The 15,926-nt window shown below is 40.4% G+C and overlaps 1 protein-coding gene across 1 annotated transcript in view; it reads left to right on the top strand.

Annotated features, from left to right (window-relative positions):
- Positions 1-15,926, top strand: part of FBN2 (fibrillin 2) — a 1,183,434-nt gene that overhangs the window by 939,648 nt on the left and 227,860 nt on the right. Inside the window, exons 21-22 of the mRNA XM_086961117.1 lie at positions 10,551-10,688; positions 13,975-14,025. Of these exons, the coding sequence (XP_086817243.1) occupies positions 10,551-10,688; positions 13,975-14,025 (189 nt within the window). The remainder of the gene's footprint in view (positions 1-10,550; positions 10,689-13,974; positions 14,026-15,926) is intronic.

Raw genomic sequence — 15,926 nt, 5'->3', positions numbered from 1 at the left:
AGTACAACCCCATTATTCCTAGATGTCGAAGGAGAAACAAGAACATGACCCACCCAACAACGTTTAAGTTTTAAAGCCTCCGGTTCAGCAAGGTGAGTCTCTTGAAGGAGGGCAATGTCAGTTTTAAGTCTTGCTAAATGAGAGAGAACCCTCTGTCTTTTGATGGGAACCCTCTGTCTTTTGATGGGATTATTTAATCGTTACACGGAATAAAACAATTTAGAAAAACAACTGAGCGTAACATGCTTAATAATGCATAAGAAATACAATAGAGATAAAACGAGAATTAATGCATTAATAATAGAATGGAAAAATTGATAAAAGTGGAAACATAGTGATAAAGAGAGAGTAAAAAGAGGAAAGGAGAAGAAGAAATAAACGTGTGATGAGAAAGTAGAGAAACTGTTATAGAAAAAGGAGTGAAAGTGGGAAGAAAGAAAAGAAGAGGAGGGAAGAAGAGACCAGGAAGAAGGAAAAAAAGAAGAAAGAAGGAGAAGCGAGGAAAATTGCAAGAAAAAGTTGAAGAATAAAAGGGAGAGAAAGAGGACAGAAACAAAGACAAATAAAGAGACAGTACAAGTCCGAAACGAATGACTGAAAGACATACTTACGAAAACGAAAATTCCAGAACAGGGATGAGGGTGGTGGTGGCGGGAGATGACGACGATAACAACCAGAGCCGACAACGAACCTTTAGTACCATAAATCCGATGAATAAGGTAAGAAAACAATAGGAAACATCAGGATGTAGATGCAGAGGGACAAATCTGAGGAAATGAGAGAGACATTAGGAATGATAGGTACAAGGGTGTACAACAAAAAACACAAGCAAAGAAATAATGCGCAAAATTTAAAGCAACAAAGTGATAAACACATGTTTAACAAAAACGTAAAGGGAACAGAACAAGTAACGTCACAACAGAAAAGCAGAACTACAATGTTGGAAAATCAATAAGGCAATGAAATAGTAAAGCCTGTCATCCAGGTTTGGAGGTGTCCATGACATCAGAACTCTGTTGGCGAAGGAAAGCTTGCAAGGCCGCAGGATCTTCGTATGTGGTTGTTCTGTCTTTGTAGGTGACCTTGAAAAGACAAGGATGTAAGAGACCATATCTGGCATTGAGAGCTCTTAATTGCGTCCAAGAACTTTTTCCTCCGATCTGCGGTGGCCTTGGAGACATCTTGCGAGAGATAAAGGCGATGACCTTCCCAAATGATTTGCTTTTTGAGCTTGGTGGCTGAAAGGACCTGCAAGAGGTCAGTGTATTGCAGGAAGAGCATAATAACACCCCTTGGCTTAGAGGCCACCTTAGGACCGAGTCGGTGGGCTCTTTGAATGTTAATGGAGGATAAGGCCGGTGAGTCTAGGATCTTCGCCAGGAAAGATTGGAAGAAGATGGTAGGGTTAGACCCTTCTGGGAGTTCCGGAAGGCCATATAAGCGTAGGTTGTTCCTGCGATTTCTATTTTCCAAATCTTCTGTCTGACGTCTGAGGAGAAGAATCTCAGCTTCTATTGAAGGAATGCGGGAACATGCAGAGTGTAAAGAATCCGAGGATTGTTCCAAGGTCGTGACACGAGAGTCTAGAGATGTCCATTTTTCTTGCATGGCCTGCATATTTTTTGTGGTGGCCTCCATAAAAGGCTTGAAGGCCCGTAACTCTTCTAGGATGAGATCCATAGAAGAAGATGAAGCGTTGCTCCCGGGAGACGGTGGGTCTTTCTTCAGGCGTTTGGTGGAAGTCAATGAAGACTGGGAAGACTGCGCTTTTCCTCCAGTTTGAGCCTTCGGAATAGCACCATGTGTAGATTCAGACTTCGAGGATTTACCTTCCTCCATTTCTTGTGTAGGTGAGTCGGAGTCAGAGCCAACAGGTAGCTTCGGAAAGTTGAGTTTCAAGGTGCGGAGTTTCCCCATGTAGGGCAGTCAGATTGATGAAAGTATAGACCACAAGTCAATATAAAATATGAAAATCTCCTGATACAGAAAAAAGCGTGGAGAGCGATGAAAGAAGGTCTCAACACGAAGCCGTGGTCAGAAGCAGGAGACGCACTTAGCACAGCAGCAGGTGTTAGGCTGGGAAGGAAATCAGGAATAATTGAATAAGCTATTCAAATGAGCCATGCGCCAAACTTCATGAGTGATGATGACAATGTGGAGGAGGGAAAACAGCAGGAGTAAATATAGGCACACCCAGCGTTGTAAAAAGTTCATGAGGGTACACTGTCAATCTTCCAGGTAAGAACAGGCATGAGGAAGCTTGTAGGAAAGTACGCCATGAATGTGGTTGATTCTCTGAAAGCAATCATGAACTAGAGCCTCCTGACGCAGTACTTTAAAGCGTGGCATAGCAAAAGGGCAAATTCAAATGTTGAAAGGCGTTGCTCGAGTTCAATGTAGCTAATACATAGCTGCATGCAGGAAGAAAGAGAAGTGGGGCAGGTGAGCGATGAGGAGAAACGCAAAAAGCTCAAAATGGCGCCCGAAATCAGCAATGAAAAGAGCGCGATATGAGAAGCGCTTTAAAGCAAAATCAGAGTTGATATAAGCTCACCAGGAGTGGTCCATGTAATGAATATCCTCTGTTGAGTGGAGAAGAGGAAAATGAGTTAGAAACTGAGAAGCCGGCCGCCACCGAAACTCGCGGCCGGTTCACAAAATGGCGGCCGTTGCCGCGAAAAACGGACTGTTGTTATGGAGCCTCACAAAGCTGCAGAACCGAGAAACAATGAGGGCGCTAGGCTCTACTCATGTTCTGGTTCGCGGGACATGCTGCATTGTGGCTGGAGACGTGTAGAAACTGCCCCAAATCCAATTCGAGCGACGAACGTTGCCGGAGCTCCCGGTCTACGCCGCCATCTTGGCCGGCGTCCAAGCCACACCCCCGTGATCATTTAATTTAACATTCAATATTCTTTTGAATATATGACATGCATATACTGTTATTCCCCCAACAATTACAAAAGTTAAACTGAAAAATACACTTGATACTCCAGCTTAAAACATACTTTCAAATGCTTTATATATTCTACAGTAAATTTATGTTGGAGTTATAATTCTCTTATAACATTTATTTCAGGCTTCATTTTAGTTTTCCCCTTGCATCACACTAATTTAAAAGGATAGTATTTCTCAAAGCAGTTTAAGACATTATATCAGGAATTTGCAGTATTGCAGCAAATCTTAAAACAAAAAAAGCAAAAAACATAGCCATTATGAATAGTATGTGTCCCTCTTGCAACATTGCTTAAACCATCAACTATTAATGAGATCTGTCAATAGTAGTCACTGTAGGGCTATATGGTGAATTGTGTAGTCCATCACCATCACAACTACTTCTTACCATTTTACTCAGCTTTTAAAAATTCATAAGAATTCCGCTAGCCTGTCTTTTATTGTTTGTAGTGCAATATTGCTTTTGCTTACAGTTAACGACCTAAGTTCTACCTCTAATTTAACCAGTGGAGGAGGCAATACTTTTAACTGACCTATCAGGCCCTTCTCTTGAAATAACCTTCTACTTGTGTCTTGTCTTTCCAATGCATGTATTGCCTGTATTACAAGAAACCATAACTGATTATGGGTAATGAGTCTCATGGCAGTGTCTTGCCTCTGTTGATTTTTTGTTGTAGCACTATAATCTCAGAAGGTTGCCTTTTTCTTTTTCATTCTGATTTCAATATATGCAATTGTCTACGTGAGTATTTCAATGCATACACACAGAAAGTCGTATCAAAAGCTGTGTAGCCTTTTTAGGAGTGTTTTTGTAACTAGTTCCTGGATGTTTCACTTGCTCTCTTCTTATAACACTGGTACCCTGGGCATATGCTAAGCACAGGAATGCTTATTTCTGTGAAATGTTCAGAAAGACTGGAGTCTCTTTCATGAAGTGGTGGATTGCATCAGTGCATCTTTCAAGTTCCTGCTTTGTTGATGATCAAATAAAGGATTTTCTCTAAAGATTTGTTTCTATGTTAAATAACCTCTAGTGTTCGATATTTGCTTTCTTTCAACAATAGCCATCATCTTGATGTATTTCAAATCTTAATGTTTTTAATTTTAGTTCTTTTTTTATAACCTTCATGTCTAAACTTCTGTGCTATATGTATGTTTTTTAATCCAGAGTGTTAATGTCAGAGGCTAAACGTTGTACTCTATGATGGTGCAAGGTTGCCTGCATTGGCACAAGGCAGCTGATTTTAATGCCAGCGCAGGGAGAAATGCAGAGGTGAGCTGTATTATTGTAAATACGGCGCATCCCTACTTTTGTAAAGTGACAGAGCTTGGCCTTAGCAATTTTGGAGCTAACCCGTTCTCCGCCACTTGCTTGTAAATGTCCCCCTTGGCTGCATCAAATATCACTCTTTGTCTCATTGCCTGCCTTTAGAAAGACCGTCAGTACTCTCTAGCTCCTCTATAGTGACTATTGCACCTAGATGTCATTCAACCCTCCTACTACATATTGTAAATGAATCACTTGATAAAAATGGAAACAAATATTATGTTTTTACTGCACCAGACTGGCAGATGAATGCGCTCAAGCAATGTCCATTTTCTTTCATGAAATAGTGATGTTGAGTTGTTTATACATAACTGCCTGCCAGCAGCTGTGGCATAGATAGGATTGGAACTGAATTATACATCTGCTGCAAACACCGCGGATGACAGCATAGGGTAAGAAAACAACAATAACAGAGACCTGCTAGCTTTGTTGAATACGAGTGGGAAAGAGGCGAATTACAAACACTTGCTGATTACTACTACGTTCTTGCTGTTTTCTCGGCCACACTCCCATATCAGAAAAGAAACAGTTAAGATGCATTATCTGTCCAGCTTCATACATTTCTTGAAAGGACGATTGGGGATGCTAAGCCCTCTGTAAATAGTGCTGTTTATAGGCCATTTGTCAGCCTGCTTCGCTGCTAAATCAATTTGTTAGTGAAATGTGAGCTTCATTAAACTGCACACTTGAAACAAAAAGGAACCATCTGTTATTTACTTTTGTTATTTTTTTTTTTTATTGCAGGTCATAATCAAAGCAATTCATGAGTTAGTAAGAATGCTTTGAAGCCTGACATTGAGTAACATGCTGTTCATTGTGAAAGGCTCCTTCTTGAATGGTTGTTTTACTCTTTTACAACAAACCATCATTTCCTCTACCAAAAATGCCATCAATCTGCTTTTATTTGCACAACAAGTGCAAGAACATCTCTTTTTTTCTTATCCTAAGCCAAGTGAAACTGCTTTATGTAATGCTCACCCCGAGTATGGAGCTTTTTTACGGTAAAGATATTGTTTGGGATTGATCATTTGGAAAGTGACCGGAGGGGTAAACTACAAGGTGGAAAAAATAAACACACAGGCCATTGGCGTATTGCTGCATGCAAAGTTCCTATTCTTATGCTGTAAAGCGATTGGCTATTTTCAGTACATTTCATTGAAAATGTTCGCTTTGAAGAAATAGTCGGTAGCACCACGGTAATGAATTGCATCAGCCCTAAAGAAATCCTCAATTTTCCTTCTCCTCCTGTGCAGCCCCTGCAATTACAGACCTCTTATGACATCAACATACTAAGCTCCCAGTGACTGCTTCAGGAATTGCAACTTGCCTGACCAGATTAGCAGCCCAGGAACCACATTTAGTGACTCTTGGATTCCCTCAGAATTTAGAGCTCTGGCCTCACAGCTTTGAATTGAAGAACCTTTGTAAAATGGCTCCACTGGAAAGATAATGGTCTTGAAGCAGCAGCTCCTGCTGTGGGATCACTATAAGAAGGGCAATTAGTGCATGGTTATGAGATGCCCCATTGGCAGGAGCCACCTTTCCTTGACATATGACCCTGTACAGAGGGTAATATTTGGGCATTTGACAAACAAATTGAAGCAGGATGGCTTGGCATTCTCCTACACGTTCCGAGGCCCAGTAGAAAATATTATTGGTGTAGGTCTTTCCCCAGTCATTTTGGGTCCTTGCACCTGGGGTGCATCTGATGTGGCACTGGCTTGAAGTGGTTTCCATTTGAAGTGAAGAGCGTGTCTGTTGGTTAGAATGGGCCAGTCCAGAGGTGTCCTTAGGGAGCCCAGAGTGCTGAGTAGGCTGAAGGCTTCCTTACACAATTTTGAAATTGTGCTTTTAGGAACAGTTTTAGCGATAACGGGAAGGAAGTGCTGAAAAGTGAGGATGTGGACATTGCAAGAGCTTGGTAGCGATAAGACCAAAACATGCTAGCAATCACTTTTGGATTACTACTACTTTTATGTATGGTAGGTTGCCCACCACCTGGGAATGGGAACGCCCTAGAACCAGGAGAAGTCCAGGATAGACTCTGGAAGACATACTTCTGTCACCTGCAGAAGTCCTAAGGGGAACCTGCATACTCCTGAATCTGTCCAGCTGAAAGGCAGTTTCAAAGCACAGGGAAGCTGATCTTCCAAAGCTCCACAAGGAGATAAAGGCATATGGGAAAAAGGATCAACAGGCCAGTGTGACATTACTTCGGCAGCAGCCATTGCTGATGACAATGTTTGAGAAACCTGTCTCACACTTCTGTCTGTGGTGTGGTACTGTGAGCGTTTTGAAACTTTTAGAAAGTCCAGGATAAGATGCAGAGCTTTCTGTGATGTGGAGACTTTGAAATATTTCAACTGCTGGAGGAATGGTCAATGAACATTCACCTCACACCGAACATGATTTCCTAGTTTGTCATAAGGTTTTCTGCAGCAAAGGTCAAGGCTCCTGTAGGACCACAGAAACCATGTATCTGACATTTGGAGACTTGTCCTGCAGTAGCTCCCACCTTTGCCTGTTAAGGGATTTGAGACCTAAAAAGGGTGCAAGAGTAAGGGGAAAGTGTCAAACTGACCCCAACCGAAAACTGCCCTTGGTATCTACAATTTTCAAGTTTGCCGTACTTGTGGCTCTTCATGACAAACTTCAAGCCAATTCAGCCTTTCTGACCTAAGGGACCGCATATTGATCACGGCGACTTGCCTTGCCCTGCTGTAAGTTTCCAGCTTCTGAAAAAAAGTCTAAGAGGCCTATTCACAAACTGCATTTTGTAGTACGTATGTAGTTACCACAATAGTACTACAAAAATGCTATTCACCAATTTACATACGGAGGTTCCGCCAGTGATAGATAAAAATAGAACTTGTAGAGTACAGACTTACATGCATCGTGAAATGTATATTTCTCTAGCAATATGACCTCTTAGACCCTCATTATGAATAGCCTCACAATTCAGACAGGGAGAGAAACCGACTTTCCCTGCCTGAGGACTTGCCTGAGGACTTACTGGTACCCATGTTAATAGCATTTCTGGAGAAGGAGGAATAACGACCCATTTCCAAGGCCACTGGTAATGAGGGCCATAATGGTTTGTGAGATATGAATTTTTGTAGTTGCAATCCACACATATGCCTCTGCGACGTAGAGTTTCCTACTGCAAGCTTGTCAATTTACAATAATTTACTTCTATATATCAGATGCTCAATGAAAGTCTACACCCATAAACATTTAAAGATGGCAGCTTTTGATGAACTGTTTCTCTTTTTAAGCTGCTTCAATTAAATGCTCAGATCTGGAATATGTGAAGTTTGAAGAAATCCTATCTATTCATACAGGTATGGATCACTGAAATACATGCATTGCCTGTTACAGCATTCAAAAGCATAGCTGAACAAAGGGCCAGAAGAAGGGATGAAACTCTTAAGCTATTGCTTCTACTAGGACCCTGTGAGTGAGCCTTTATTTCCAAAACGTGTTTGCCCTTATACTGCTTTCCCTGGAAAACAAATATTGGCTTTGCCCCTGTAGTGGGGCTGTGTGATTCCTTCTGGGTGTAGTGAGGCCAGGTTAAAGCCTTGGAAGAGCCATTTCTCGAGAAATTATACCTTTCATCATATTTAATCATTACAGATTCAATATGTGAAACCTACTGTACCATAAAGTAAATGTAATACTATTTCATTGACATCGAACTGTGGAAATGATGGGAGTATAATTGATGGGAACTACAAAAGTAAAGGAAAGAATAATCAACCCAATGGGTTGCCAGGATTTGTCCATAAGTGCGCCAGCATAGCAACTTTATTTTGGAGCTCAAGACTTGGAAGGGTACCAAAAAGGAGAACATCCCTAGCTGTGTTCTCAATGTCTGATAAGAGAGAAGTATTGCAAGGGCACGTTCTTCATTCTTGATTTTATTCATGCTCCGAGCGGCTGATTTGGGAACTGAAGAAGCTAGATTCTTCATTTGGCCTCCAGGTACATCTAGAGCTGAGCCTGCTGTCAACAATCCATTTGACTTTCTGTAAAATAAGTCCTTGACAGCTGTTCTGCTAGGTGAGGACCTCCAAACAGAGAGGGAGCTACTACCAATTAAGTGACTACCTCCAGTTAATGGAAAATGTTTCAGGTTTTGAGAGGAGAACTAGCTTTCTGCGTACTGCTAATACAGCTTTAGGGATCATTTCTTAGGCCAAGAGTGCAGTTGATCAGAGGAGACCCTGAAACAAAAGAAATATAGAGCCCCTGGGAAGAATTCCCAATTACTCGGTGCATTAGAAGAGGTTATTCGACTTGTTTGCTATGAAAAAACAGCTTAACAACTGAATCCTGGAGGCCCAGTCCTACATTTCCTAACGTTTTGGTTATGATAAGAGTAATGTACCATTTAGGAAATTTCAAGAACCATCTTTTAAAATGGGATATGGCTTGACTTTAAAGCCATCAATCTTGCTTCAAGCTGCAGAAACTTGAAGTGTTATCATCCATCCTATGCTTTTCGAAGCCTGCACAAGTTATTTTCTGAGATTTCCCACAAAGTCATCTCATCCTGGTCGAGCTCTTGTTTGGATAATACTTGTGATTTCACCCTACTGAAGCACTGGAGCAACAAAAAATGCCATAGTCTCCAAGCGAAAGAATTGTCTGAAGCAGCCTGCATCATCAAGACAGCTGTGTGCATTGAAGGGTTGGCTTTAGATATCACCAGGTCCAGCTGTTTATTTTGGATTGTGGTATCTGTGCTGACCAAGGGATGCCTACTAGCCAAAAAAGAAATGTTCACTGAATCAACCCTCAGTTCGTATCTAAGCACATGCACTCATTATTTGCCATCAAATGTCGCCTAGGTCTCAGTCAGCTCTCCGAAGGACAGCATTTCATTATGATTTTGTTTTCGATGGACTCTACTATGACACTTTTCCCTTTAGATTTTTATCGCCTATGGGGATATTTATTCTTTTGATACAACTGTGATGCTCATTTCTTTTTCTTTTAAGACCCTTTTAATGTATCTAAACCGGATGTGGACACACAAGGTTTTGTATTATTTAACACATTTTTTAGGTGGTTGGCATTCATTAAGGCTTACTTTGTCTCTCCTATCAATCTACCAAAGATGAGCCAAGGCTGAACTCACCCAAAACTTTGATCCTTTACTGGTTCCCCTGTGGAACAGTGTGGGAGTTCATTAACAGGTCACATTACCACTGTAGTTTCTCTCATCACACCCACCAGGCCAGTAACTACAAAAACCATGAGACATCATGCTTCTGAATGATAAAATAAGACTCAATTAAGTTATCCTCCATTAGAACATGATCCTGGAAGTCAGGTGTGGCCGGTCAGGGAGATCCAGGCACCCAACAGCATCTTTCTCTGCCTTTTATTGATACTTCCCTGACAGAGAATCCAATTCACATAGCTGTCTCTTCAATTTTTTATCCATGAGAAAATATTTGTCCTTCCCTTTTATCCCACATACTCTTGGTTTATCTGCCCATTTCCACAAATACAAATGAAAGAAAGCAGATGTGGAGCATTTTGGACATGTAATAGAATCGTTGAAATTGTACCTTGCTTCTCTGCATGCACCATGTATGAACTAAACTTATAGTGCACAATTGCCTTAATCAGAAAAGGGTCATCAATGTGAATATTACAGAGTAGCACATTTTCACATTTTCTGTTTGTGTCCTCTATGAGGGTCTGATTCTCATCAAAATCTAAAATGTGCTCCCATAGACTATCACCTGCATTTGGATTAAAGCTTTGCCGTTTTTGGTACTCTCCTAGGCAAGAGTACTCATGGGAAGCTACAACAGTAACAAGTTCCTAGCAGTAATTCCAGAATTCCTTTGCTAATTATTCAAATGTGAAAGTGTTTTGGCAGCAGTAAAGGTAAAAGATTTAAATTAATTTATAAATAAATGTACCACCCTACTCCAGGTGCGCTCAAGACAGCTGAAATTATGACATGGGAGATTTTTCACTATTGTCCATGCACTTTTATGGTTTTTAAATTCCACTTGTTCTGATTTAATCAGGAACTGGTTCAGTCAGGAAGTGAAATTTGCAATTGTCTATTTTCAGCACTAAAGGTACACATGACAGAATAGAACATGTGTGAATCTAGTTCACTTTTATGGTAAGGGAGTAAAACGAGCGGAGGCAGCACTTCTGCAACCTGTTGCAGCCCTCTCCGTGTTTTGGTACAAACAGCAGTCTTACCACCAGCTCCTCTCTGTTTTGTCATCCGCTACAGATAGTATGAAAGGAACGTGCTGGCTGAACATCCAGGACGATCGATGTGAGGTGAACATTAATGGAGCAACCTTGAAATCAGAGTGCTGTGCGACTCTGGGCGCTGCCTGGGGAAGTCCCTGCGAACGATGTGAACTGGGTAAAGTATATTAAGTGACTAATATCCCACTGTGTGAAACACACCTTGACCGGGCCCAATCTTACTTTCTAATCAACCATTTTGTAACTGTTCTTCAGTGATACTTCCAAATTGTTATCCATTGATAAAACAGACTGAAACTGCAAAAGAAAATTGATGGAAGGGTTGTAGATCCACAACGTTTAGAAACATATTAATTCCAACGGGGTGGTATTGTTGTAAACAATATATAGCACATACATTTCTGATATTCAATATTTTTGTTTATGATGTCTATAAAGTGTATGATATGAAGCCATACTGCTGGTATTACTGAAGAAGACACCAGATATATATATATATATATATATATATATATATATATATATATATATATATATATATATATATATATCAAACGACCTTCAAAAATACTCGGGCCTCATTTATGAGGTTTTGCCGTAGGGAAGCGCAGCGGGCCTGCCTGCTACACTTCCCTACGGCAAAAGAAAAGGGCAGGAATGCGCCGTATCTTAACGATACGGCACATTTCTGTCCTTTTCCCCTGCGCTGCACACAATGGGCTGCCTGCGCCAACGCAGACACCTTTGCACAATGGTACATGGGTGCCTGCGTTGCGGGGATGATTATTTTTGTACAGTAAGGGAAACCTTTCTGTACAAAAACAATCACAAGAGGCATAATGCAGCAGGCGTAGAAAAAGGAAACATTTGGAAAAATAAAGATATTTCTCCCTGTTGTGCCTCCCTTACGCCTCTCCTGGGGAGGTGTAAGCTTTTGGGACAGCCTCACATTTACAATGTCTCATAAATCTGGGGCAGTGTCAACATGGATGTTGCTGGGAACGCCCCCAGCAACACCCATTGCATGCCCCTTTAATGCAGAACACTGCGTTAAAGGGACTGATATTTATCAGGCAGCATTAAGCCAAAAAAAGTGGCTTAGTGCTGCCTGATAAATATCACAGAGGGTTCTGCGCCATGAAACGTCACAAAAAGTGACGTTCCAATGGCGCAATGAGGCCCTCGGTCTTCTGTCAATGAATACCAAGATTTTGTCAATGTAGGGATTGTACTGCCTGAGTTTTCTTAGAACTTCTTTTCTTTCTTTGCCACTGAAGTCTGAGTCTTGCATATATGATATTTTTGCCATTCACAGACCTTCATGACTTTTATAGGTTATGTGGGTGACTTAGGTAAGTGTTCCCACCCGCCTCATATGCAAATGCTAAAAGCTCAATTTCCATTAAAACCTCACAGAAAAAAGTAGTTAAAAACAATGTAGGGCACATAGGAGTGAGTGTGCTAAGTCTAAATACAATCCACCGTTTTACAGCTTTGGACAGGAACATTATTCAGGTCGAGTTCAGGCTCGGAATTCCTTGGGTTTATGTTTTTCACCATTTTTAATCTAGTCTCCGATGAATTTGTAATCAATACAAAATTCCACTAGGTACTTGTGCCAGTTTGGGAAACTTTCATTCCTGGTCAGTGCCCAGTACTGGAATAATTGGTGTTTCTCTGGTGCAGAGGCAGGTCAGTCACACCAGGTTCCAGGCCCTGCACCTTTTAGTCATCATCACAAAACCTTTGATATTTTATTCACTCTTATGATGTCACAGAGATTTGAGACCCAGCTCTGAAGATCTCTGAATAAGCTACAGGCTAAAAGATTTACAGCAGCAGGCTACTGGCCAAGCTCTATTCCAGGTTAAAGTTTCAGAATAATTAGCTAATGTTGAGTAGAAACATGGAGAAAAACGGTAGAAGAAACCTTTGAAGACTTAGAAAGGGGCCTATTCACAAAGGTAAATTTATAAATGAGAAACTCTACATGTGTAAATTTACACTTACGCTTTGTGCTTAATTTACTACTTCTCGCTATTCCACATTTACGAGTGTAAATTTACTGGGTGGGGCCCAATTTACCAGTGTAGTGATCCTACTAGTAGCTTTTCATACGTAGGCAGACATCCCCACCTAGTAAGGTATGGGGAAAACTAGAAATGTTTATTATACTTAAAAATATATTTATGCTAAATATGAATATAAATTTTTTGTATACCGTTCTTTTAAATATATAACACAATAAAAACGCTATAGCACTATGAACATCGTTTGGAATTGAATATTTAGTTAATTTAAATATATTACATTAAAATATTTTTTTAAAGCTTTATTTAAAAAAAAAAAACACCTGAAGTAAAATGTTTATATTTCTTTATTATGTAGTACAAATGACTTTTTTTAAATAAACTAGCATTAAAATATTGTATAATAAAACAATAAATATGTTTATTTAAACGTTTTTTTAACATATAATTCAATTTATATATGTATTTGAAATTGAAAAGTAATTATTTATTGTAACATTATTGCCTACAGTGGGCAATTTTAGGTCCCAGTCACCATTATGTTCTATGGGCGGGTGTTGCATCATGTGATGTGCTGGAATTACCCAGGCTGGACTACATTTACTACTGTTTTGGGTGCTTATTGCCAGGAGTAACTATAGAAGTGCAGTTTTTGTGGCTGGGTGCATACCCCTTCCTAAACCCCTCCCTATCACTCTCTTAACCCTTCCTTACTTCTCTCTAAATCCCTCCCATTTAACAGTGAGTATTCATTATTTTTCATCCACTATCCCATCCCTTCCGTATTTACTACTAAAATGTAGGTGGAAATCACTGCAGTCGGGCAGAGATATCCTCACATAAAAGATGGAAGAGGCAGAGGAGAAGACCTACACATGTAGGTTTGTGAGTAGCATGTTGTAGTATGTGAATAGTACTGTTTTAGTACTACTAAGCATACTTAATGCAATTTGCTAAGAGGCCCCAAATTGAGATAAAAACATGAAATGTGATATACTCAATATGACCAGTAAATCTAAGCAGCTTTCGTAGTGCTTTAGATGGTGCAGCGAGTTTCCCTAGAGGTGGAGAATAGCCCTGTTACTCAACCACAGAGGAATTAAGCGTCCTGCTTACATTACTATTTCCATCAATAGTTATTTATTCTTCCAACTAGTTTTAAATTGGTTATATGCATAATAATAAAGGGTTTAGTGACCATAATCAGTCTATCCTGTAGTGCACCTGAGCTTTGCTTTATTCCTGACCAGGTTAGTGCTAGGGATATGGACTCTTCAAGAAGGTAGTCCTGATGAATTCAAAACCCAGGGCAATTGTTTGATGTCTTTAAACCATCTCTTTGTTTTCAGAGTTTTTCAAATGACAGCTTCCCCACTAACCTGTACACTACTTCATATGCTTTTGCCTTTTCAGATGCAGCTTGTCCTAGAGGGTTTGCCAGAGTTAAAGGTGTTACCTGTGAAGGTGATATTTTATTTTTTGTACATCTTTCCAACACCAAAATTGATATACTCCTTAATGGAGCCTCGATTTCTTTAACATGGTTCTTGCAATTCTAATGCTATTTGTGCACATCAGAAACTAAGATAACGGGTGAATCTAGTTGGATGTCATTCAAATGTAGTTAAATTGAATTTGTTTCAGCCTCACTTTGGGTGCCATGTACGGTGTGGATGTTAAAATGTATTTGTAAGTCCCACACTGATCCTAAGAGAAATTCGCAGCACCACATATTGGAATCGTCCAATTGCTATCCAAGGCATGCACAGAAGTATGAGACCTTCCCAGCAGTTAGCTACCCAAGACATTCACAGGGTATGAGACCTTTCACCGTCTAGCTTTCCAAGGCATACACAACAGTATGAGACCTTTCACCGTCTAGCTATCCAAGGCATACACAAAGGTATGAGACCTTACACCTGCTAGCTATCCAAGCCCTGCACAATGGTATGAGACCTTTCACCGTCTAGCTATCCAAGCTATGCACAATGGTATGAGACATTTCACCGTCTAGCTATCCAAGCCATGCACAATGGTATGAGACCTTTCACCGTCTAGCTATCCAAGCCATGCACAATGGTATGAGACCTTTCACCGTCTAGCTATCCAAGGCATACACAAAGGTGTGAGGCCTTTCATTGGCCAACTATCTAAGGCATACACAAAGGTATCAGACCTTTCAATGGCTAGCTAACCAAGACATTCACAGATGCATGATACCTTTCAATGGCTAGCTACCCAAGGCATACACAGAGGTATGAGACCTTTCACTAGTTAGCTATCTAAGGTATACACAAAGCTATTAGCCCTACCACTGGCTAGCTATCTAAGATATACACAAAGGTATGCAGTTCAAGGTTGTGGACAGAAAAGGACAAGCTGAGGCCATGTTTGGCTCGGTTGGACAGTCGTGTCGGATCAGTTCCTCTGAATCGGATAGACACTGTTACATGCTGGGCTCATCTCTAAATCGCACATGCCAAGAGCATTTGGAGTGTTGTTAATTGCTTGTCAGGATGATGCTCCTGGTATCATTTGGTTTTACATCAGTTCTGTACTTCTTGGTGAACAGCATGTATTTGTTTCATCACCCTAAGTAGCAAGAGGTGTGCTTGATGTATCTTGAAGCTATAAATTATCAAAAAAGTATCATACATGGTTAAAGTCCCATTGTACATTAACTCAGGCAGTACGGAGCAACAGACGATACACTGAAGGTAGCATGTCTGCTGAGGATTGTGAAATAGCCTTTAGAAAATTGCAGAAAATGACTTTTTATTATTAAGAAGATGAAAACATCAGATATATGCTATTATATAGATTTTCGAGTAACCAAATTATTGCATTGTACTTACTATGCTAAAAAGCAGCATTGGTGGGCAGACAGCTCCTACAAGAACAAGGAGGCTGGTGTATATGGAAGACGAAATGGTGGTGGGACAAGATCCTCTGTCCCAACCAATAACTTTGAGGGTCATGCCCTGCAGTCCCAATCCAGCGTTAATGTTGTCAGGGCTTGAGAATTGATTTCATGTCTGAGGCTTGATATCGGTCCTTTCTATGCCCCTACTTTATCAACAAGAATTTAGCCTACCATTAAAAAATATAACTAAAAGGTTTGCTAGACCCTACAGACTATTTTGTTTATAATCGGGCCACAAATTATTCATTCGATCCCATAAAAAGGTAAGACCTGGCCCTCCGGAGTCACCAATGGATTTAGACTTACACAAAGAAAATAGAGTGTGCTTTTATACATGCAATGGGAGTAAATTAAACTATTGAAGTGAGTTTAGTGGTATTTTCCTGAGATAAAATGGTGTGCAGTAGAAAAACGTACGCTTTGCCAACCATATTAATCTTAG

This window comes from Lissotriton vulgaris, chromosome 3_1 (assembly GCF_964263255.1).
Source record: "Lissotriton vulgaris chromosome 3_1, aLisVul1.2, whole genome shotgun sequence".
NCBI classification, from domain to species: domain Eukaryota; kingdom Metazoa; phylum Chordata; class Amphibia; order Caudata; family Salamandridae; genus Lissotriton; species Lissotriton vulgaris.
This window is presented reverse-complemented; position numbering and strand designations above follow the sequence as displayed.